The sequence below is a fragment of the Tubulanus polymorphus genome, chromosome 5 (genome assembly GCF_964204645.1).
Source record: "Tubulanus polymorphus chromosome 5, tnTubPoly1.2, whole genome shotgun sequence".
Classification (NCBI taxonomy): domain Eukaryota; kingdom Metazoa; phylum Nemertea; class Palaeonemertea; order Tubulaniformes; family Tubulanidae; genus Tubulanus; species Tubulanus polymorphus.
Genome location: NC_134029.1, coordinates 14,436,360 through 14,460,335, shown reverse-complemented (window position 1 = coordinate 14,460,335; position 23,976 = coordinate 14,436,360). Strand labels below are relative to the sequence as shown.

The 23,976-nt window shown below is 38.8% G+C and overlaps 1 protein-coding gene across 3 annotated transcripts in view; it reads right to left on the bottom strand.

Moving 5' to 3' along the window:
- Positions 1-23,976, bottom strand: part of LOC141905028 (AN1-type zinc finger protein 2A-like) — a 74,159-nt gene that overhangs the window by 8,381 nt on the left and 41,802 nt on the right. For 2 of the 3 annotated variants that reach the window (XM_074793739.1, XM_074793740.1), the window contains one exon: positions 18,112-18,211. In XM_074793739.1, the coding sequence (XP_074649840.1) occupies positions 18,112-18,211 (100 nt within the window). The remainder of the gene's footprint in view (positions 1-18,111; positions 18,212-23,976) is intronic. The other variant, XM_074793741.1, reaches the window with a different exon arrangement.

Here is a 23,976-nt window from a genome sequence, read left to right as displayed (position 1 = left end):
TGTACCACTGTATATACCCCCCGCAAGACGTAGGAAAAATCAGATGAATATGGCAAATGGCCTAACGTGTGATGCAAGTAGAGATGCACCTATTGATGGCTCCCATCATACTAGCCCCACCACCGTGAGACCATCAAACCATATTCAAATCATATCGAGACCATCAAACCATATGCCAAAGACACCTCAAGATGGATATGTGGTTGCTGGCCCGGCATGTGATTCTAGTGGAGATACACCTACTGATGGTCCGCATCCAACTAGAACAATCACTCTTAGGCCACCACAACATACCCAAAGTATAGAAGAAAATAGACGTGACCCTTCGGAGAACAGTGAGGCTCCCAGTCCGGCTACGGAAAACACTTGTCACAAGTTGCGCGACACCAAGGTTCAAACAACAGGAACGGAACCAGCCCAGACAAGCTTAGTTACATCGGAACAGTGAGGCTCCACGCCTCGGGCCTTTTCTGTGATGCCGTAGTAAATGACCGTTCGAAAGCGGTGGTACTCCTGGACACTGGTGCCTCCTGCACCATCATTAGAGGTTCAGTATGGGACTCTAGTAGCCCGACGGGTGAAGCCGCTGCACTGAGGCCAATCGAAGGAATCGTGACAACAGCTACCAGTCAGCCAATGGAGTTACGTGGCTTAGCTGAGGTATGTATGAGAGTTGGAAGTGAAGAATTTCATGTCCCCATGATCGTCAGCGAGGATTTGGCCCAACACTGCTTTCGTCGAGAAATATGGCTGCAACATAGATTACCGTAACAAAATGCTCTGCTTCGGAAGCCTCAGCGAGGTGCCTGTCCGCCAGAGCCCCAAACGCGCGAGTGCTTGCAGGGTAAGAGCCAAATCATTCCAGCTGGATCCGAAGTGGTGGTAAATGGATACATGAAACGTAGTTATGCTCATAATAATTCGACCTCAGGGATGATCAGCAGCTGTGGAGGGAATAATTTCTGCACTGGGAAAACACTGGTGGTACCGGAGGCAAACCAGATACCGGTTTGGCTAGCTAACTTCTCGGATGAGGCTTGTAGAGTCGACAGGGGCCAGACTATTGGTTTATTCTGCCCCCTACAGTCAGTTGACATCATGACTGTCGACGACCATGCTCAAAACCCGTCAACTCAAAAAATCCAGCTGCAGGGTGGTGACAATACTGAATTCATGGACCTCTTGAGAGAATTGAAAATCGACTAGCTTGAAATCCCCACTGTCATGAAAACACAGCTCGTTGACATCATACAGGAGCACAAGTCAGTATTCTCGATGGGAGACTTTGACATCGGTCGAACAGATCCGCTTGAATTCGAGATTGACACCGGTGAGCACCCACCGATAGTACAAAATCCCCGTCCGCTACCCCCTGGTAGGAGAGCTTTTGTTGAGGGGACGACCAAGGAGCTTTTAGACTTGATCCGGCCATCCACCAGCCCGTGGTCAAGCCCAATAGTTCTAGGGAAAAGGCTGATGGTTCCCTGCGTCTATGCTGCGATTACCGCCGACTCACTGACCCGACAGTCAAAGACGCTCACCCATTAGGTAGAATAGACAGTACCCTAGAGGCTTTATTGGGTGCAACCTGGTTCTCGTCCCTCGATTTGACCAGCGGATACTTGCAGGTCCCGATAAAGGAATCAGACAAACATAAGACCGAATTCACGACTGAAAACCATCTATTTGAGTGGAATGTCATGCCGTTTGGAGTGTGTAATGCCCCGGCGTCATTCAGCAGACTGATGGCGATGGTACTGGATGTTGTTGTATGGAAAACATGCCTTATCTACCTGGATGATGTGGTGTTTAGTCATGATCTACCAACGGTATTTCGTTGCTTTCAGAAAGCCGGTCTCAAGCTTAAACTGAGAAAATGCTCGCTTTTCCAGCGGTGCCTCAAGTTTTTGGGGCATGTAGTAAGCGCGGCCGGTGTCGAAACCGACGGTGCCAAATGCGATAGAGTCAGAGATTGGCCGACCCCGACGTCAGTTACCGAAGTGCGTAGTTTCCTTGGTCTTGTGACATATTACTCGCAATTCATCAAGGATTTCACCGACTTGACAGCCCTGCTACACCGTCTTACGAGGAAAAACGAACCATTCGTCTGGACATCCAAGCAACAACTAGTATTTGACGGACTGAAAGAAAAGCTGACCAGCTCCCCTGTCCTGGCATTCCCAGATTTCTCGGAGGGCGCTGGAGAGTTCATTTTGGACTGTGACGCCTCAAACTAGGCTATCTGAGGGGTGCTGTCACAGCTACAACGCAATGGTTCTGAGAGAGTGATCGAGTACAGTAGCCACACGCTGAAAGGTGGAGAGGAGAACTACTGTGCCACCAGGCACGAAATGTTGGCCTTGGTTGACATGATTGATCACTTCCGCCACCAATGACTAGGCAGGAAATTCAAAGTTCGCACAGACCACGCAGCACTCAAGTGGCTACAAACCTTCAAAAACCCTGAGGGTCAAGTGGCTCGGTGGCTTGAACGCCTGTCGGAATATGATTTCGTGATCGAGCATCGAGCTGGAAGCAAACATTTGAATGCAGATGCCCTGTCTCGCATCCCTAAGAGACAGAGGAAACATGGGGACTGCCCAACTTGTGGTGACACTGGTCCATTTATATACCAGGTGACTGAACATCAAGGCGATTTGGCAGCGCACCCCACTGGTATGTCCAGGGACAAGATAATTGAGGCTCAAGTAAATGACCCCGAAATATCAGAAATTAGAGAGTTCTTGGCCGGAGATGGGGTCAAGGACAGGAAACGGCTACAACGGTGTGGTAGAACAGCGAGGAGCCTCTATAGTCTGGTTGAGCGTTTAGAGCTTTTAGATGGCATTCTAGCACTTAAACCACTTCCGGGGGCTACCTCAACGAGACACAGAGTGGTGCTACCCATTTTACTGACTGATGGAACCATAGGAGCCATACATCAGGGATTTGCGGGGAAACATCTCGGTACTAAAAGACAGAGTGTAAAATTAGGGAAAGATTCTGGGTATTAGGCCTCTCAGCTAGGGTCAGGGATTTTGTCCGGGGCTGCAAAACTTGCCAAGAGTGCAAGTCCCCGTCCAAACTACCAAAAGCCCCAATGATGTCTACACCGGTAGGGCGACACTCCCAGCGAGTACATGTAGACATCGTGGGCCCACTACCGAGAACCGGCCGCCGTAACGTCTACATTCTAGTCGCTCAAGATGCATTCACTAAGTGGCCCGAAGCATGGCCAATTCGCACAGAAAAGGCCTCCGTGGTGGCAAGTGTCCTTGTGAACGAATGGGTCACCCGTTATGGCTGCCCTGAATCCATCCACTCGGACAAAGGCGCGAACTTTGAGTCGAAGTCTTCATGGAGATGTGTAGGATCTTGGCTATTGAAAAGACCAGAACCACTGCCTACCATCCTATGGGCAATGGGCAGGTGGAAAATTTCAATAAGTCCCTGAAAGCCATGCTGACTACAGCCGTCAATGAGTGTGGAACAAACTGGGGCGAAGAACTACCTGCGTGTTTGATGGCATTTCGTTCAACCGTCCAGCATTCCACTCTTGAAACGCCGTTCTACTTGATGTACGCCGAGGGAATGTCACTACCAATCGACATCAGCGTAGGCTTGCCCGAGGACCCCCAACCAAGGACTAAGTATTGCATGGACCTCGCATGGAACCAGACGACGATCCGAGGGCGGTGAAGAGAAAGCGGGTTGTGCACTTCACTGATATGAAACCGTGCCTCCTGTCTAGTGAGACCGTGACCATAGGTCATAAAAAACCTAGACAGGAACTGGTTAAAACGACCGATCCCGAGGAGCAACCAACCCTCAACGACGACGAGGGGGAGGAAGATGAAGACTGTGTCTGGACATGGTCACAGCCCGAGACAACGGCTGTTATCCAAGAACCTCTTATAACAGGCCCTACCCAACCATCGCGAGCCTCCTACTCAAAACCGCTCCAAGCCTGGGCCTTTGAACATTACAGGCAGACCTAACACTGAGGAGCACAAAAGACTCAGGCCCAGAGTAGGGATCAGGCGCCCTAGTCGGTTCGTAAACTCATGTACAGTCAACAACGATGATTCGCTAGTAAACCAAAAAAGGGCCTCAGACCCTTTGGTGGATCCAAACACAGCTATAGGACCTCCAGTCGCCTCGGACAAGATTGAGCAGAGCAACATTTTTGATATAGAACTGATCCAAAGTTGCCAGAAATGTCGCGAAGTTCGGTCCCGGATTAACGTGAGGAAAGGCTACTGGTTAGAAATGGGCCGGTACCTTAAATCAAAGGCTTAAATCCTATATATATATATATAATCCTATACATATATATATATATATGTATAGGATTTCAGACCCCTTGCACCTCCTGATGGTATGGATGGGACCACCCACCTTGCATGATTTGGGTGGTATCTGAATGAATAAAATTCCCGCCATTTAGTCTTGTCGTTGCAGCAAACTCATGATTTGAACTATTTATCATTTCTAGTATGGACTGTATCGAGTTAGACCAGTTATCTAGCCGCCACGAGGGGAAATAATCCGTGTGGTAGATCGCGTCTGAATGTGTTTCCTTCGGTACCTAACGATGGTTCACCTGGAGTCGCTAATTCTTTGTAATGTTAGTGACAAAAAGCCATTCAGTCCAAATACTACCACACGTGACCCCCCAGATGTAGCACTGAACAGTTTCTTTCCGTTTTCTTTTAATTATATTTTTCAGCTTCCCAGGATGAGGAACAGTGGCAGAGGGGCAAGCCAAGTGCAGCGTGCATTGGCCGTATCTACCTATTGATGGTATAGATATTTTTGGTTAGACGCTACACTTAGGTGCGCCCCGAAAACGAACCACAAACCATTAGTGGAGATCGCTGCATATATCATAATCACTGAGATATAACCCGAAACAACAACTACAAGGGTTAGGTGTCGTGTTAGATGTCTACTGTATCCAGAGCCGAGAAGTTTGGAGCTTAATATTGTAAAATAAGGACTATAATTGTTTAAATTTGTGTAGATATTTTGACTATAAATTCCTATTCAAATAGGAGTTTGAACAAGTTGAAGGGGGGTGGTGTGATGGAATATGTCCATCAGTCGTCTTCTATGTTGTAACTGCATGGTTAGTGGTGAAGGGTTAATATCAGTGTATGGTGAGTAGTGATGGGTTAATATCAGTGTATGGGGAGTAGTGAAGGGTTAATATTGGTGTATGGGGAGTAGTGACGGGTAAATATCGGAGTATACCTCAATCTGGGTAACAACCACCATAGTTACAATAAGAAACCATGGTTATAAAAGACAAATTTCAAAATGTTCCCAGGGACTATTTTTCTTCCACATCTATGAAACCCACCAAATAACTTGGGTTTCAAATGACTTGATCTATATAAAGCCTACGCCTATACTGGTATGTATTTCTTGTTGAAAAATTAATGAACTCAAGGATGAAAATAAAGTAGCCTTATATGTCATTGGAATATTTATTAAGCCAAAAACGGTAACTTCAGCAGTAATGTTTTTTTAAATGAACTGAATTGCGTCTGCGGTTGTACAACTATATGTATCAATGCCTGTATAACATCGATGACTGTAGCACTCCAACACAGTGCGTATATGTGGTCACGAATGCATTCAATGAAGCATCACTGAACTTAAGCACTTGCGTAATTCATAGACCGAATAATACGATAAAAATACATCATCGTGGATTCAATACCACTGGCTACGTGGAAATATTGGCTAGTTATATCCTGACATCACCTACAAGTGCCGGCCGAGCAAGCGAAAAACAAAAAATGACGTATGTTTAGGCATTGTGCTGCCGCGGACAGCAGGTACTGACAGGCATATCATCAGCGTAATTGCCAGTTAAAAACGCATTGACAACTCTTATTCTCGACAAAACACAATTCATCACATTTAAATGTAGTCTGAACATAATTTACACATCAAATCCAGTTATTTTCACAAAAACAATGTAAAATGCCGGTACGTACCTACCTCTCGACTCGCATCACAGCCTATCAATGGCGGCGCGGCGTAGTCACGTATCCATCCGCAATATTCAGTATTTATCTTCTAGCGAATGAGAACTATATTTTCCCGAAAAATATGATTACAGTCTTAAGGGACGATATTCCATTGCATCTACTTAGAAAATACTTGCAGTTTCAGACTTGTGTGATACGATGTAGGCCTACTGGTATAAGGATGTTTTTACAGCACGTATATGTACATGTATAAATGTCACTCAGATGGATGTGCTGCAGCCCCTCCACGCGAAAATGATGTCACATGTCTCTCTAGAAATGCCCAAAATCGTATGGAAATTAGCCCCCAGGGCCCAAATTAGATATACCAGATATCCATACCACCAGAAATTATTACCATACAACTGTAACAGTCCTTTTGACATAACATTCATAGTGTTAGATGCGCTACAGATTCAGCAGAGAAGATGTGCAACACTAATCAGTCAGCAACATTAAGTAAACTAATAGATTCAGCTGCTGCACAGCTGAATCTAATAATTATAAGCAACGACGAAGAGCTCTTTCCTCAGACTACCATGGAGGCAATGAAGTTGAAGACCAGATTAGAGGCAAAAGTGAATAAAGTCGGTGAGGAGTTATCATTATTGACAATTTTCCATAAAAAATTAAACCTCTATTTACAGTCGAACCCTGTATCACCTACACAATCGCCAAATCTTATAATTCTCCAAATTTCTAAAAACTTTCAGATTTCAAATTTGCAATCCCACATTAGCTTATCCCAAAAATTCTACATTTTTTTTGCAGGCGTGAAATATTCATTAAAATTAATTTTCTTGTTTACCCTACAACTACCCTTAAAATTCAATTATTTTCAGCCATTTTTGCGCTTTTCGACACCACACATTTAAAGCAATATAGTTCAACAAGAAATAAATTCTAAAAATGGGCTTGCTGAATGATTACTTTTTAAAGAGCTAAGGGATAGGTGTTTCTTACATTGTTACATGAAATATCATTGCCCGGGGACTGGGAATCGGAATGGTTTTATTGTATTGTAAGTAAGTGCAAGCTAATAGATGGCTGTTAATATTGCGGTGTCCTTTATGTTGATAATTACTAGATTACTTATGAAGATTGTGCTGAAATAATTTTGCTGCGTAGGAAAATTTACTGCTGAAGGAAAAAAAACGTGACTAACTCTAGTGACTCCAGGTGAAGAGAAGCAAACACGAAAATAAATAGGAGGCCCACATAATAATGACATAAAGCAAGAATAAGTTGCATTTCCATCAAATGACAATCCACTACGATCATCCGATAAAGTCTAATTGGCACCATAAACTATCGTCCGCTGGCTCTCTGAAGAGAGCTGAACTTTGAACAACAAAGTAACTAAACAAAGTCTTTTTGGCTGAACTTTGTTTTGTTGCACAATCATATGGAGAGTGGGTGACAATCAAAAAAAAAATCCCAGCCAAAAAGACTTTGTTTAGTTACGCGTAGTTATAAAGCCGTGATAAAGACAAATCCGTACCGCGAAGACATTTCTACACCGTGACGTCATGTGCTGAAATGTCTGTAGATGGCGCCACTAACATGTGAATGACGTCATCCTGGGAAACCCGGAAATAATTTCCAAAACATAACTATGGGTCCAGGGACACCATGCCCACTTGGGAAATGGTTTCAAATGCTCAATACTAACAATTTCAATATTAAACACCCCCTGGTGTACAAATACAAAAAAAATGACCTTGAAACTCACGACTATAATTAGGAATATGCCTACATACCAATATAATAAGGAAATACTAGGTTATTCTACCATTCAACGCCCCCTGGTGACCATATAGAATAACTAATGACCTTGGAACTCACCACAATCAGAGACCATGTCATGAACTTTGTAATTAATTGTGGTAATAAAACATGCATAGGTACAAATATAATATAGAAATACTAAGTTATTGTATTATTCAACGCCCCCTGGTGGCCATACACAAAAACCAATAACCTGAAAACTCACCAAAATCATAGAAAATGTTTTGAGCAACAACTTTCCAATTGATTGTGGTTACAAAATATGCTTAGGTATCAGTGTCATGTGGAAAAACTTTTTCAACCTACAAATGAGTACTGATGACACCAAGATGGCTGCCAATTGCGTCATAAATGGTTGATCAAAAATACCTGTTTCACGTATTAGGGCTAGCCTACATCGACACTGCGATTGGAGACAACAAGTTGCCGGGCAGTTTTAGGCGCGTGAGAGCAACTGGCTGGATACAACCAGTTGCTAGAATGTGTCAATGTGAGCTAGCTTACAACTGGTTAGCGTCCATCTATCTCCAGTTCCAGCCAGTTGCCCATGTTCTACTTTTGAGCATCTAGTTGTACTCAGTTGCTGTCATATTCGTCGATGTGGGCGCTCCATAATCAAAAACACATGGTTGCAACTGACTAAAACAAAGCAATTTGTCACGTGATTCGAGATGCCCTGAGAATATTTGCTAGATTACACAACTCAGTTGCTGTTGATGTGTGCGCTATGGACCTAGCGACCAGCATGAGCCACGCAGTTGCTGGTTTTCATTAGATTTTCGATGTACTCGCTCACTAGCAACTTGTAGTCTCCAGTCGCTTTGTCCGTGTGTGCTTAGCTTTAAAGATTCCTTTCCAAAGAATACCCATCAAAAATTGCAATGAAAAATATTACAACCAGTAGAAAGCTACAGGACTCGGAATACGGGCCAAAATTGACATTTTTGGGCAAAAAAGGTCACAGGATGGCCATCTTGAGTCTAGTCGACCCAATTTTTCGTAAGCTGATGGGCCCTTATGGGATTCAAAGAAAGATCAAGGTGATTGCTCAAAGCGTCTTCAAATTTTCCTTCAAAAACCAAGAATTTGTAACTAGGGGCCCAGGGACACCATGCCAACTTGGGAAGTGATTTTAAATGCTCAACAATCTAACAATTTCAATATTCAACGCCCCCTGGTGACCATATAGAATACCTAATGTCCTTAAAATTCACCACTATCATGGACGATGTCATGAGCTACAACTTTGCAATTGATTGTAGTAACAAAATATGTACAGGTACAAATATAATATAGAAATACTAAGTTATTGTATTATTCAACACCCCCTGGTTGCCATATACAAAAACCAATGACCTTGAAACTCACCAATATCACAGAACACGTTATGGGCTACAACTTTCCAATTGATTGCAGTAACACAATATGCTTAGGTTTCAATATAATGTGGAAAAACTTTTCCGACCTATGAATGAGTACTGATGACACCAAGATTGCCGCCAATTGCCTCATAATTGGCTGATCAAAATTACCTGTCTCAGGTATAAAGCATCCATTTCCAAAGAATACCCATCACAAATTGCAATGAGAAATGGTAAACCAGTAGGAAGCTACAGGACCCAGAATTACCGTCAAAATTAACATTTTTGGCCACTAAAAAGGTCATAGGACGGCCATCTTGAGTCTGATCGACCCAATTTGTCTTATGCTGATGGGCCCTTGGGGGATTCAAATATATACGAAAGATCAAGGTAATTGATCAAAGCGTCTTCAAAATTTCCCTCAAAAACGTGTAAAAAGTGCTGATTTTGGTGAATGTTTCCTAATAGCTTGTTTAGTAATCGCTGATGTAGTACCTAATTGACTGTTTGTAGACCTTAAAACCATGTTGACCGTTGAACAGGATTCCCTTCATTTTCAATAGCATGGTTTGGCTGCGTCAGTATACATGCGATCGTGGTCTTACTTCCTATTTTATCACAAGTACTACGTTGCATTGACAAATACTGCACAGGTTTTTTTATCAGATCCTCACCGTTTAATCACTTAAAGCCTCTAAACAGCACAAATTAACGCCATAGTGAATAGTTTGCCATTTTAATGGAGCGTCACGTTATTCTTGAAAGTGGAGTGTGTCGCCTATACAGTTTCTAATCCCGGACAATCCGATTCAAATTGTGTACTTTATTGTTTCTTTTCCCAATATCGTGCGAGTAATATTCCGAAGTGACGATAACATAAGATGATGAATAACGATAGGTTATAACATAAAATAATTCATATGCCTTAGTCATTTTGGGGGTGTTATGCGAAACGATTAGTTGTCCTTGGAGTCGAGTAGACTGTTTACCAGTCTTTACCTTCAGTTGCCGAACAGATGAAGCGGAGAAAAGCTGTTGCGTCGACGAGGTATCAAAATAAAAGAATCTATTACTTGGTTCGCCCGCGGGCTTCACCATTTATCAATATCTTATTTTTCCTATAGTTATATCGATCTTTATCAAATCCACAGTTATTTACTAAATGCAAGAAGGCCCTATATAACACACTCTTATCCGTAGCTGGACTCACGCTCGATTTTTGGATTAGTGTTCGCCGTGGGGATAGGAAATCGTTTATAGGTCGCTTATAATGGTCATTGAATTGTACGCGACCTTTAGGCCTACTGTCTCGAACACATTATAATGGTTGTGATTATTAACGGTTTCATGGATTGATCTTCATAACAAAATTTGCAATAAAAAACCCGGAAACATTAAATAGCCCAGAGACCTATCCCTGTCAAATGAGGTGTAGGAATACGATGTTTAGGTGGGTTGAAATTCAATAAGCCTATTTTGTACGGATGCCAGGCCTATGCATATACATAGGCCTAAAGTTCCCTGTAAATGATGAATCAGATCTATTAGAATACATGTATTAGTGATTAGCCTAACTGGTTTTGACTTGTAATGATCAATCACAATTATAAATTATATTTTATCGGCAAAAATGAAGATTTTTTTGAAAATTTCGTCTGAGCAGACAACTAAATAAACCAGACTTTTTATTTTTTCATCATAAATGAAACTGGTAATTTATTCATTCCTGATGGCTCTAGTTACTACGAATGAAAATATCGTTTGTTCGTTCAAACACCCTTTCGTTCGAACACATTTTTTCATCGGAACATCAAAATGTTTGAACCAAAAATATTTTGTTCGATCGAACCAATTTCAAAAAATCATTCAAACAAAATTTTTTTTGGTCGAACAAAGTTTCCTTGGTTCGAACGAAAAGTTTTTTGTTCAAACAAAAAGTATATTTTTCGATGGAACAGAATCGTTTTCATTCTAACAAAATTTTCTTGCCTGAACATTAAGCAAATTAACACCTTATTGAATAGATCGCCATTTTAGTCGAGTGTCACGTTATTCTTGAAAGTGGATTATGTTGCATATACAGTTATAATCCCGGACAATCAAATTCAAATTGTGTAGTTTAATGTTTCTTTTCCCAATATCGTGCGAGTAATATTCCAAAGTCATGATAAAATAAGATGATGAATAATGATACGTTGTAACATAACATAATTCATATGCTATAGTCAATTTCGGGGTGTAATATGGGCCGTTAAATTGTCTTTGGAGTCGAGTAGACTTGTTACCGGTCTCTACCATCGGTTACGGAATCGACTCATCAATTTGACTGGTTGCCTGTCCCATTGTGCGTCACCTGCTATCGCCAAAAGAATGTCCATAGAACTATTTAAAGGAACAATTCAAATCAATAATTAACAAACTTCCTGACTTTCTTATTTGTCCTTGCTAACTTTCCATGGAAGACGGCTATCATTGTAAGAACTTGAAGAAATCAATATTATCGGTGGCCGTGAACGAATCTATTGTACATCATCATGACGTTAAGCCGTTCTCTCTAGACGCAATGGTTATAAACATCAGAATTTATCACGAGTTAAAGGGTTTCATTTGTGAACGTAAGTATTAGATACTCCTGGAATATGACTGAATTTCTTTACTATACTTCCAGGGTACAAACAAATTCTTACCTCGGTGTAGGCCTACATCGAAGTGGTCGGGTTTGTACCGTTTAACCAATAATGAGTAAGAGATTTGTATTACTACAGGCAGCTACATCGATAGGCCTATTTTTTTGTGTGTCAGTGCTAGACTCAGATCAGTTGACCCGAGACTAGTCAATTTCCTTAGTTAGGCTTTTGCAGACCTGCTTACCCCATATCTACCAAATGTGTAGTTCAATTTGGGAAAATTAGTAATTTTACTGATTGAATACTGAATATAAAATGTGTAGAATGACCATATTTCCTCAATTTTTGGGTAGTTTTGCCAAAGATGAAAATGTGTAGAATGCAACAAATTTTATGACAATGAGTAGTTTCCACAAGTTTTTCGGAAGCTCTGGCCATAAAACATTTGAGTTAAGATGACACGCATATTCATGATTTAGACACGTTTTTCTTTATTCAAACCAATAAAAAGATACACACATTACATTACAAAGCACATAACAGGTATGGACTCTCCCTGCTTGACAGGCAATCCTTTATCAAGTCAAAGAGAAAACTACGTTTTACTTTTTTTCACGAAGCGGTAGTACGAAACCTTGCAAGCTTTTCACCTGTGTATCACTCAAATTCTTCAAAGACTGATTCTTAGAAGATTTAATCATCAGCAGAGATTCCAGAGTTGTATCCCCAAGTGATGCACGGTGTGGGGTTCTATTTTTTCGTACACACGAAAATAAATAGGTATTCAAGCTGAAAACCAGTATGTACGCGAAGACATATGACTAAGAAAAGACGCAGGGTGACAAGATCCACACAGATGACGCCTCAAAAGTTAAAAAGACATCACATGGAATATCTCCCCGAGACAACTGACTCAGAATCCGAGATAGAATTTGACGATAATGATTTTGAGAAGTTTGCATTTGAAGAGATGAGGTATGACATGAAAGCCGTTGCATAGTGCTGTTTTCTCTATAATTCTTTGCTGGTAACTAATCTGAGAAACAATTCAATTTTTTCTTTTCTATTTTAGGGATGAATCAGATTTGCCCATTAGAGATCAGTCAAAATTTGTTGTCTTACAATCTGCCCTGCTGCTGCTTTTGCATCGTGCGTCATTTGTAAGGCATCAAACAGGGTCTGGCGTCAAATTTTTGGAAATCAAATCACTGTGAGAACAAAATGCACTTCATGCCATAACGCAACTGAATGGAAGAGTGAATCAACAATCCGAGGCATTCCAGTGTGTAGCATAATGCTAAGTGCCATGATAATTTTGACTGGTAATCTAACAACCAAAGTGACCCGCCTGTTCAAGTAAGTGTCACTTGAAATAGTATTTTTACATTTATTCTAACGGGTATATGGATTCTTTCTAGAAGACTACTTCATAATATTTTGATAGACTGTTCCCATTAGTCATACAGCTGATAGACTTTATCATGATTTCAGTTTAATGAAAATTCATTGTTCCACAATAAGAACGGTTTACAGACACCAATCCCGGTATATTCACCATGCAATAAGAAAATACTTCAATGAAAAGAGAAAAGCTGCAATTGGATTCCATCGGAAATAAACCACTACTGCTGGGAGGGGATGGTCGCTGCGATAGCCCAGGTCATTCAGCGAAGTATTGCTTTTACACAATAATGGACTTGCGGCAAAATAGAATCCTTACATCAGAATTAGTGCAGGTAAATTCAATCTTCAATTCTGCAGGATTTCCATTATTTTGATTGTCATACGTAGGTTGATCAATGTTGATGTTTTTTTTAAAATTTTATTTACAGAGTAACGACACAACGTCGTCAAACGTGATGGAATTGGAGGGGCTGAAACAATGTCAGAAGACCTTGGTGAAATTCAGTGTATCCGCATTTTTTACCGATATGCACTTATCTGTTAGGAAATGGACACGCGAATGTTGGAATGTTCCTCATTTCTATGACTGTTGGCATTGCGTTAAAGGAAGAGATCGTTCAAAAACACAACATGCCATGTAGAACTAATGATATTGTCACAATATTGATATTTTTGCCCTTTACATGTTTTTTTCCTACGTCGAGTCAGAACATAAGATAACATTGTTATGGCAACTTAGGTATTATTCAGCATTTGCAAAGAAACTGGAGAAGCTGACAAAACGCAAAGGAAATGAAGACATAAAACAATGGATTCAAAATATATTACGAAAAATACGAAAAATTACGAAAAATACGTACAGGTTGGCACCTCTGAGTATGAAGCTGTACTAAACCTGGGATTGTAGGATTTTGCCCAACATCGGATGTACACGGACTTTAAACCCCTCGAAGAAACATAGGAAAACCAGTGAAATGAATGAATATATTTTATTCTTTTGGACGAAATTTCACAATAATTGTACACTGTACCGGGGTGCGTCATAAACGTATGATTGAATGAGGAAGAATAAAGAGAAAAATCTTATCAAGCACTGGAAGACGAAAACCCTTGTAGACTTGATCTCCATTATCCAATGGGAAATGCGACCGGATGCACGACACTACGCATGAGGTTACCCTCATACCTAATAGGTTACCCTATTGTTTTTACCGCAAAAACCCCAGCACCATCGTACACACTGTCTGTAGGCTATATGACGCATTTTTTGGTTATTATTTCCATCAAATCCTTTCCGTCCATATTGCGCCTTATATGCCAGCTACGCTGTGTGTAGTACCGACGGATCTAAGCACACAGTTGCAAATCCCGGAGTGTCCGTGATAAACTTGATCGAATGAGGTTCAACTACCGAAGTCTCTATTTCCTCACGCCTAGACTCGACCGGCTGAATCTCCCGACAACAAGTACATTCTGGTTCAGTTTGCATGACTTGACAGTGGTTACAATGACACCTAAAACATAAATATAAAAATTATAGTTTTTTATTTATATCATGTTTTATATACAGGGATGAAAACGGACTACTTTGAAAAACGCGGAAGTACAACTACGAGAAAAGTGCTGGCGTAGCCAGCAGTCGCGAGCACCGAAAGGGGCTAAGCCCCTTACGGGGGGTTTTGGGATCCTCCCCCCAGAAAATTTTGAAATTTCAAGGGGTTCTTGGCGCATCTGAGGTCCATTATCCAGCAGTGACTCATGACAAAATAAGACTGCTACCACGCGCGGTCGATCGTTTGTTGTTTATTTTAATGAAAAGGATGGCTCCGACAATATCCAAATCTTAGATACATATAGTGAGACCAGTTAGGTTCGAATCCCTCAGGTAATTGTTGAGGGGTCCAAAGCGGAGCCCCTATCTTTAATTTTCCTATCCATCGCTCAGGACCAACACAAAGTGCGTGGATTGAAACAATGACTAATTTTATTATTGATTACGTACATATATTCCTTGTCGAATGACGCGCGACTGCAAATTCTAAATATAAATCTGCCGCGCAGCGCCAGCGCTGTTATATACAATATATTGATTTGTTGAAACTCGCGCTGACAGGTGGCTTTAGACAATACCGATGTTTCGCAACAATGTTGTATATGAGAGTTTAAGAGATTGTAGCACCGGTTTTATAAGACACTTTTACGGTCTGTTCATTAAGTGTGCTATGATTTCAACTCAGAACTTTTCCTAAAAACTATAACCACTACAGGTATCCCCCCTATTTTCTCAACGGATCTACATGAATCACAAGAATGATAAAAATAGATATCCAACCGCGGATTTCCACGCAAGATTTTCATCCCCGTATACATCACGTGAAGCTACTCCAAAAAGAAGATATATGCTTACAGTCTTTACTGCAAACTATCGCAATTTCAATTTTCTAGGCTTACTAAAATTTAATTGAATTTTACTTGAATTTACCCAAATGAGAAGTAGCATATTATTCATCGAGTTTTGGGCCCATGTACTTCCAGGATTTGCGAAAGCTCGACGAATAATGTGCTATTTGAGTGCTTTTGTATTTAACAACAATCGTTATTTATCGGCAACGATCGTGATGAATAACTCACCATTGTTCGAGACTGTATGGTTGAAGTCTATACTCTCGATCCGGCCGATTGTCTGGTCGTTCTCCTTCAATTTGCTCATTTTCTTCAGCCAACGGCTCATGTAAATATGGGTTAATGACCTCTTCATCACTAGAAGAGTCAGTTTCTTGATCTTCTTGGTCATTTTCAACGGCATAATTGCTATTAATCGATTCATCGTCCGTAGAAAGATCACTGTGACTATCCCACATATCTGAATGGCATGTATCTGTCTATTACGGCTAGCGCCGCCCTTCTGGCGCTGACGTCATATCCGGTAAATGGAAACAGTACATGACGGAATGGAAGAATTCGCTATTAAAATACCTTTTTAATCGAATTCATTCAATTTTCAATCAAGATTGCAATCCCTATGAGAAATGTGACCATAGACCAACGATATGCGACTAAAAACTGGGGTTCTTTGGAAAAGTTGTCACATGTCCTTTGAATTTGGAAGTGAATGCAGGCTAGAACCAACAAAGGTACCGATTTAAGGTGCATATATACAGGGAATCCCTTTCATAGCGACCGACACGGTTGTATATCCCTTCCGTGCCAAAAAGTAGATAATTTTCGATCTTAACGACTACAGGACCCGAATTAGTCGAATACAATACTCTAAACCGTGTTAACTAAATAAAGAAATTCAACAACAGAATTTTGTATCATGAAATTTATTAAAGTTAAACCACAACGTTTCGGCTGTTGACTGACAGCCATCTGACTAAAAGCCCTTATCACTAGGAATGTCTACATTCCACCTGAGATTGCTGTCAGTCAACAGTCGAAACGTTGCGTTTTCACCTTAACAAATTTTATCATATTTAAAATTCTATTACGGGATTTCTTCATTCATGACGCCGGTGACGATCACCAAAGGCCATTACCGTATGAAATCTTGAATACCATACAAAAATTTTGAAGGACACTTCAAATTCGAGCCATGCAGTTAGTTTAATCTGTCTAGATCCCCGCCTGAATTCTCATTGTAGTGAATGTTCAACTAGAATGAGGCAGCCTCGAATGCCCCTGGCCTGAAACTCACCGCCACATGAAGTTACAGGGTTTGTGGTAAATGCGTTAGAAATATCATGGCCACAATTATTTCTGTACGAATGATATTAGAGAACAAGTGTACAAAGTGTAAATAACTTATCAACAGTTGCAGCCTCTAGACTGTTTTCCCCTGATGGCCATAATTTGAATTGGTCAACAATTGCAGCCTCTAGTAATAATTTGAATCGAATTGACCCAATTAAATAGGGATCTGGCCCAAGTGATACCCTACTTGTGTACTTTTTTGTACTTTCTTGTGTAAGTTTGAAATTAAGCCGTAAATAGCCTTTAGGCTATTTACGTAATTTTTCATGCCTGCCCCCTGGTGGCCATTATGCGAATTGACCCAATTTTAAATAGGATTCGGGGCCAAGTAATACCCTACTTGTGTACAAAGTTTGAAAACAATCGGTCAACAATTGTGGCCTCTAGGCTGTTAACATCGTTCTTCATGTCGGCCCCCTGGTGTCAATAATTTGAATTGAATCAACTCAATTTTAAATAAGGTTCTGGCCGAAGTGATATCCTACTTGTGTACTAAGTTTGAAATGAATTTGTCACCAATCGCAGCCTCTAGGCTGTTAACGTCGTTTTTCATATCAGCCCCCTGGTGGCCATAATTTGAATCTAATTGACCCAATTTTAAATAAGGTTCTGGCCCAAGTGATATCCTACTTGTGTACGAAGTTTGAAATGAATCGGTCACCAATTGCAGCCTCTAGGCTATTAACGTTGTTTTTCATGTCGCCCCCCTGGTGGCCATAATTTGAATCTTCCTGTTCTTGTTCAGATAATGGTCTGAAATTAGAAGCCAACTTGTGATCTCATAGAGAATCTCCTTGAATAAGCAAAACTTTGGTATACCCCAACCCATGCCTATGCACTATTCCTACTGATTAGTCTCAAACTTAGTTGTGGGCTTTAGCCCAACCTGAACATCGACAAGACACTCCAATCAATCTCATCTAATAAGTTGTCATTAAGTTGAAAACAATAGGTCAACAATTGCGGCCTCTAGGCGTCACTTGCGGCGGCAGTGTACTCAGACAGGGGTGAATCTATATGCCCCCTCTCAACTTAAGTTGAGCCAGGAGCATAGAAAGCATCTACCTAAGTAACATGGACATTAAAGAAGAACAAGAAGTTAACAGAAAAATAATGATTATTGTAGAAAAATGGACCTACATTTTGTGAATTCTGTCTTCTGTGTTGATATTGCTCCGCTTCACTTGCAGCTAATGCTTGGGCTAGAGCCAAATCTTCCTGTTCTTGTTCGGATAATGGTCTGAAATTGGAAGCCAACTTGTGATCTCATAGAGAATCTCCTTGAATAAGCAAAACTTTGGTGTACCCCAACCCATGCCTACGCACTATTACTACTGATTAGTCTCAAACTTATTTGTGGGCTTTAGCCCAACCTGAACGTCGACAAGACACTCCAGTCAATCTCATCTAATAAGTTGTCATTATTTGCATCCCAAAATAAAACAAGAGGCCCACGGGCCTTATACCTTCATGACGCAGTAGAAGAAGAATGATTCAGTATTCAAAGTTTTACAGAAAGATTAACATTGTAACGATGTAACAAGTTTTAAAATAGTTAAGATGGCATAGGCCATGTGGCGATAATGTTATTTCCTGTTAGTATATCCTTACATTAAAAGCCCGTATCCTTACAAGCCCATTTTAGCTGCCCCAAAGATCACACTACATGAAAAAATGCATCAAGAATTGGTGTAGGCATCGTGCTGAAAAGAAATCCAAGATGGAGGACAACCCTGGTGGCCATACTTGAACTCAATTTTCAATAAGGGGTAGACATTTTGCCTACCAAATTTCTTACACCTAGTATAATGAAAATGCATCAAGAATTGCAGGCCGATTCTTGCTAGAAATTCAAGATGGCTGACCTGACGGCCATATTTGAAAGCCGATGACCTCCATATACAAAAGGCATGGACAGCTTACCTACCCTGATCCTCACAACAAATTTTGTGAAAATCCATCAAGAATTGCGGGTTGCATCGTGCAAACAAGAAATTCAAGATGGCCACCCCAATGGCAGCCATATTTGATCACCAATGACATTCTTTTACAATAGGGGTGGACATCTCGCCGGACCCAATCTTCAAGCTAATTTTCAAAAAGATTCATTGCAAATTACAGGCGAATTACTGTGTCGAATTCAATTCAATTCCAGAGGGCCTGGCTTAGGCCAATGCAATAGGAGTCAATTAAAATTCAACTTTTTGAAAAACGAGCACAGATGCCTATTCAAATTACATGTAATTAAAAAATTAAGTGCTTCTTAGTTTTCATCGCGCACGTGGTTAAAATTATTGTTTACATCGAACATCTTCAACAGCTGATAAAACCGCACTCGGGTCTGTCAATCATGTTAATTGATTCATATACTCAAATGCTCACCATGAAAAAACTATGCGGTGAATCAATCCGGAATTTTTCAGTAGAATGTCAGACACTAGGTACCTTTCTTTAAAGGTTTATTTGTTGTATGTCATTAACAATCAGTTATATAACACTTTATTCATAATTTTGAGCGGCGCAACGGCAGCGAACGCTCAAGGAAGGTCATTCACGTAGGCCAACGATTGAACATTTCTTGACATTAACCTTTATTAAACTTCGTATGGATACAATCAAGATAATTCCACCCTATAATTCCACTATTCAACAATCGATGCGCAGCTTAAACATGGCGCCACCATTCGATACGCTAGTCACGATGTATCTCTACACACATCAAATCACACTTGAATTACAAGTGTTGACTTATGAGAAACCGAAATCGAAATCTAGCAATTTGATTGGGAAAATAGCAGCACTATAGTTGAAAAAAGTTGATAAACTACCTCCGACTGTATAATCATTTAAAAACTTTGCCATCACATGGAACTATTTCCGCCTATCACAGGTGCACTCTGCCGCCATGATTCGCCCATTCAACGATAAAAACTTTCCCACGGTCTTACTATCGGCATTTTCTAATAATTTAGGGAAATGTTTAAAAAAAGTGAAATTTCACACTGCATTAATAAGATTAAAGTATTTATTCGTTTGACAAATCTTCCTCTGAACTCCCACCAACAAGCAGTGTTCTGCACGGGTCAAATTTATAGCAGGGTGCAGTAAGAAATATTAAACTTATTCTGCAACGACGATGCAAGCACTGAAGGTGCGAAACCATTGCGGGTGGTTTGGGGGTCCTCTCCCAAGATAATTGTTCAATTCAACGCCTCCTCAGTGTGTCTGAGACAGAAAACCACACAGGAATTCGTGAAAAGTCAGATATGGTTTTAATGCTGGATGCCAAATATCACAATATATCTATCGACGAAAACTAGGCGAGTGGCTCAGTTACTATGATGGTTGTCTATTTTTAGAGAAACTGACGACGACCTACGCACTGGAGAGAATGAATGCATGAACAAACACTTACATGCAATTTTTTCAGAAAATAAAGCGAGACTAATTTGATGTGTAAAATCTATTTTGATGAAATCAAATAGGACATACTTTACAAGCAACAGCGCCGAGGCCGTGCAGCGTGTAGTGAGAAGAACATGCCTCAACACGTGGCCTAGTTTTAGTTTTCCAGGAAACCAGGTACTTGGCACTTGGCCAGGGATATGAATACATTATCACACTCACGCTGAGGCTGACTATCATCGCTATATATCACTTTTTTGATGTGTTTGTTGGAAACTGGTGTATTTCATATAGATATGTCGATTTATTGTATTTCTTTAGAGCTATTTCTATAATGTATTCAATACTCAGTAGTGTGATTGTACTGTGTTTCGAAGCGTATTAAATCCTGCAATTCATCATTTTGTTACGCGAACTTCAACATTTTTCGCGCTTATGACCAGCACTGTATTTAAACCTGTGAATTCTTAGCTAGGCGTCAGTCTGGTTCTATATACCCCTGGTACGGCACAGTTATTGTAAGTATTTATATCAATTTAGATTTGCTGGATTTCAAACTAAAGTTTGGCCTTTTTGAATGTTATTTAATAAAAGTTTGTTATTAAAATGAAGAAAGAAGAAGAACCTAAATTCAAAATCGAAATAAAAGAAACTAATAACTTATTTTCATTATTTAACATTAAAAACTATATCTCAGCATCAAATTTAGTGTACGAGAGACAATATAGAATTGATAATATTACTATGATTAATCAAATATAGTCAAATGAAACATAGATAATTACTGAACTAATAGATACTTTTGATAATGGTGCTAAAAATCCTAAAATATTTAACACGTTGACTGCCATCTACGAGATATCTCGTAGTAGCAGGTGTACCGCTCCTTGCCACTACGAGATATCTCGTAGTGAGCCCGGAGTGAATGAATTCATTTTTTTTGTGTTTGGCAATGTGGATAACAACATAAATCGAAGTCTGGCAACTCAGATAAACAAGTAATTTTTAAAAAATCAATAACTAACTTTTTTTATCAATTCTTTATTTATTTATGAACATCTAAAAAATCAAATTATATTACGTGATTATTTTCACATCAAAGTTTATAAGGCATTAAACGCTTATCAAATACCTTTCCTAATTGGAAAGAAATGATTCACCTCACTGTGAATCGATAAACATAGTACGATAGAAATTATAGCATTGTTGTCATGGCATTTCTTTAGTTTTGTACATGGTATCTCCTGAAACAAGGGGTTACACATAATGCTGGTTTGCCAGGACAGACATCACAAACGTAACGTGTTTCTTTGCGGTTACCATCTCTTCTGCAAATGCGACATGGCTTTGTGGGGTATTGCTTTCTATCTGATGGGGGAACACATGCAAGATAGTGAAATGCGTAGTCTCGTAGCTGACAACTGGTATAAAACGTTTACCCCCACTGCCAACTACGAGACTCGATTCAACTCTGTTTTCACCATATAATAGGTGTAATACATGCATTAAATGCAATAAAAATCAATATATGTGGTTTCCGCCTACTTTTCGTTTATTGGTGAAATTGGCAATGTTGAGAAAAAAAAATTTTTTGAGTGGCAGTCAACGTGTTAATACAGTTTTAAATTATAAAGGTAATTTAGATGAAAACATAATAAATATTCCTCAAACTCTTTTTGATGAAAGAAATGATGACTTAATACTTTCTAAAAGTTACAATGATTTGATTAATTTAAGAATTGAAAAAAGACAATCATGTTATTTCAATTTTGATAATAAACAAATTATCTATAATGAAAATTCATCAAATATTGGAATTCAATGTGAATCAGTTAATAATAATTCTTATAAAGATATTGGCATTCAATGTAATTTAGATGATGAATTTAGAAAATTCAATCCTAATGAAAAAGTGTATTGTGATTGTGGAGGTAAATATTTAAGATCACATAAATCAAAACATTATCGAACAATTAAACATATCGAATATGAAAAGAATAATAAATATATATTGAAAAAAGATTAAGCTGTATGTTTCAAATATATAATAGTTAAAACATTGAGAAATTAGTTAATGAATAACTGTTAGACAGTAAGTTTAATTGTTATTTGATTGAATCATATAAAAGTTTGATATTTAAAAAATGATTATAAAATATTAAATATTTTTCAATCTTTTAATATTTTTCTTAAATAGATGGATGGTTTCATTCCAACCGGAAGTAGTGATTTGAAACATTATTTAGTTGCTGGAGGTTTAATATTGGCCGCATTATACTTTTACTATGAAAATATCAGTAAGGATTTGATGAATGAAAATATAAAATAAAATAAGAAATTAAAGAAATTAAATGGAAAGAATCATCGAAATAAAAAAGTTATTGAATCAGATTAGTGAATTAACCTAATAATTAAATGAGTGAAAATATATTAAACTTATTACACCTTATATATAATAATCAACAGAATATTAAATCAATTATTATAATTTCAGGATTATTATCTCTTTCAATTTACTCATTAAAACAGTTGTTAGTTTTATGATTCTTGTAAAATTAGACATGCTGAATTAAAAGATAACATCAATTATATTTCAGATAGATTGAATAATATTAAATGCTGTGAAATATGTAATGAAAGATATAAAAATTTAAAGAGTTTAAAAACTCATAGATACATTCATGAACTTAATGAGAAATTTTATAATTCAAATTAAGTTTTTTAATGATATTTTAGTAAAAATATCTATAATAAATGGAACAGCCACAAACTATAAATATTACGCATAGTGTTGTTAATATATATCAGAAGACATGTACTAAGTGTAAAATAAATAAGCCATTTACAGATTATTATAAACGCAATATTAGCAAAGATGGTTTACAACATAATTGCAAATCTTGTAGTAAACTAAATACTAAATAATATCAAGCAAATAATAAAGAAAAATGCAATTAAGCTATTAATAAACAATGGAGAGAAAATCACCCAGATTATATAGCAGAATATAGGACAGAATGGAGGGATAATAATAGAGAACATTATAATGAGTATCAAAATAATTATCATAAAGAAAGGTGTAGAACAGATTTTAATTTTAAATTGAAACAACGTTTAAGAATTAGATTATCAAAATTATTCAGCAAAGATAATCACTCAGAAACACAAATTTATTGGATTGTTCAGATGAATTTCTAAAATCATGGATTATATATCAGTGTAATGGTGAAATGAATGTAGATAATTATGGAAATTATTTTCATATAGATCATGTTTTACCAATATCGAAATTTAACATGAAGGATGAATACAACCAGAAATTGATATGGAATTGGAAGAATCTAAGACCTCTTGAAAAGAAAGAAAATTAAATTAAATTTAATAAACTAGATTTACAATTATAGTTGGATCAATTAGATGATGCAAAGAAATTTATTGCATTATGGAACAATAATCCAAATAATGAACAATACATTGAATCTTCATTAAGTGGTTGATAAATTATATAATTCAAATTAAGAATAAGACTGTTAAATTAGCTGAAAATATAAAATACTATTCTGGTAGGGAGTCTCTCAAACAAATGTATGTACGTTATGA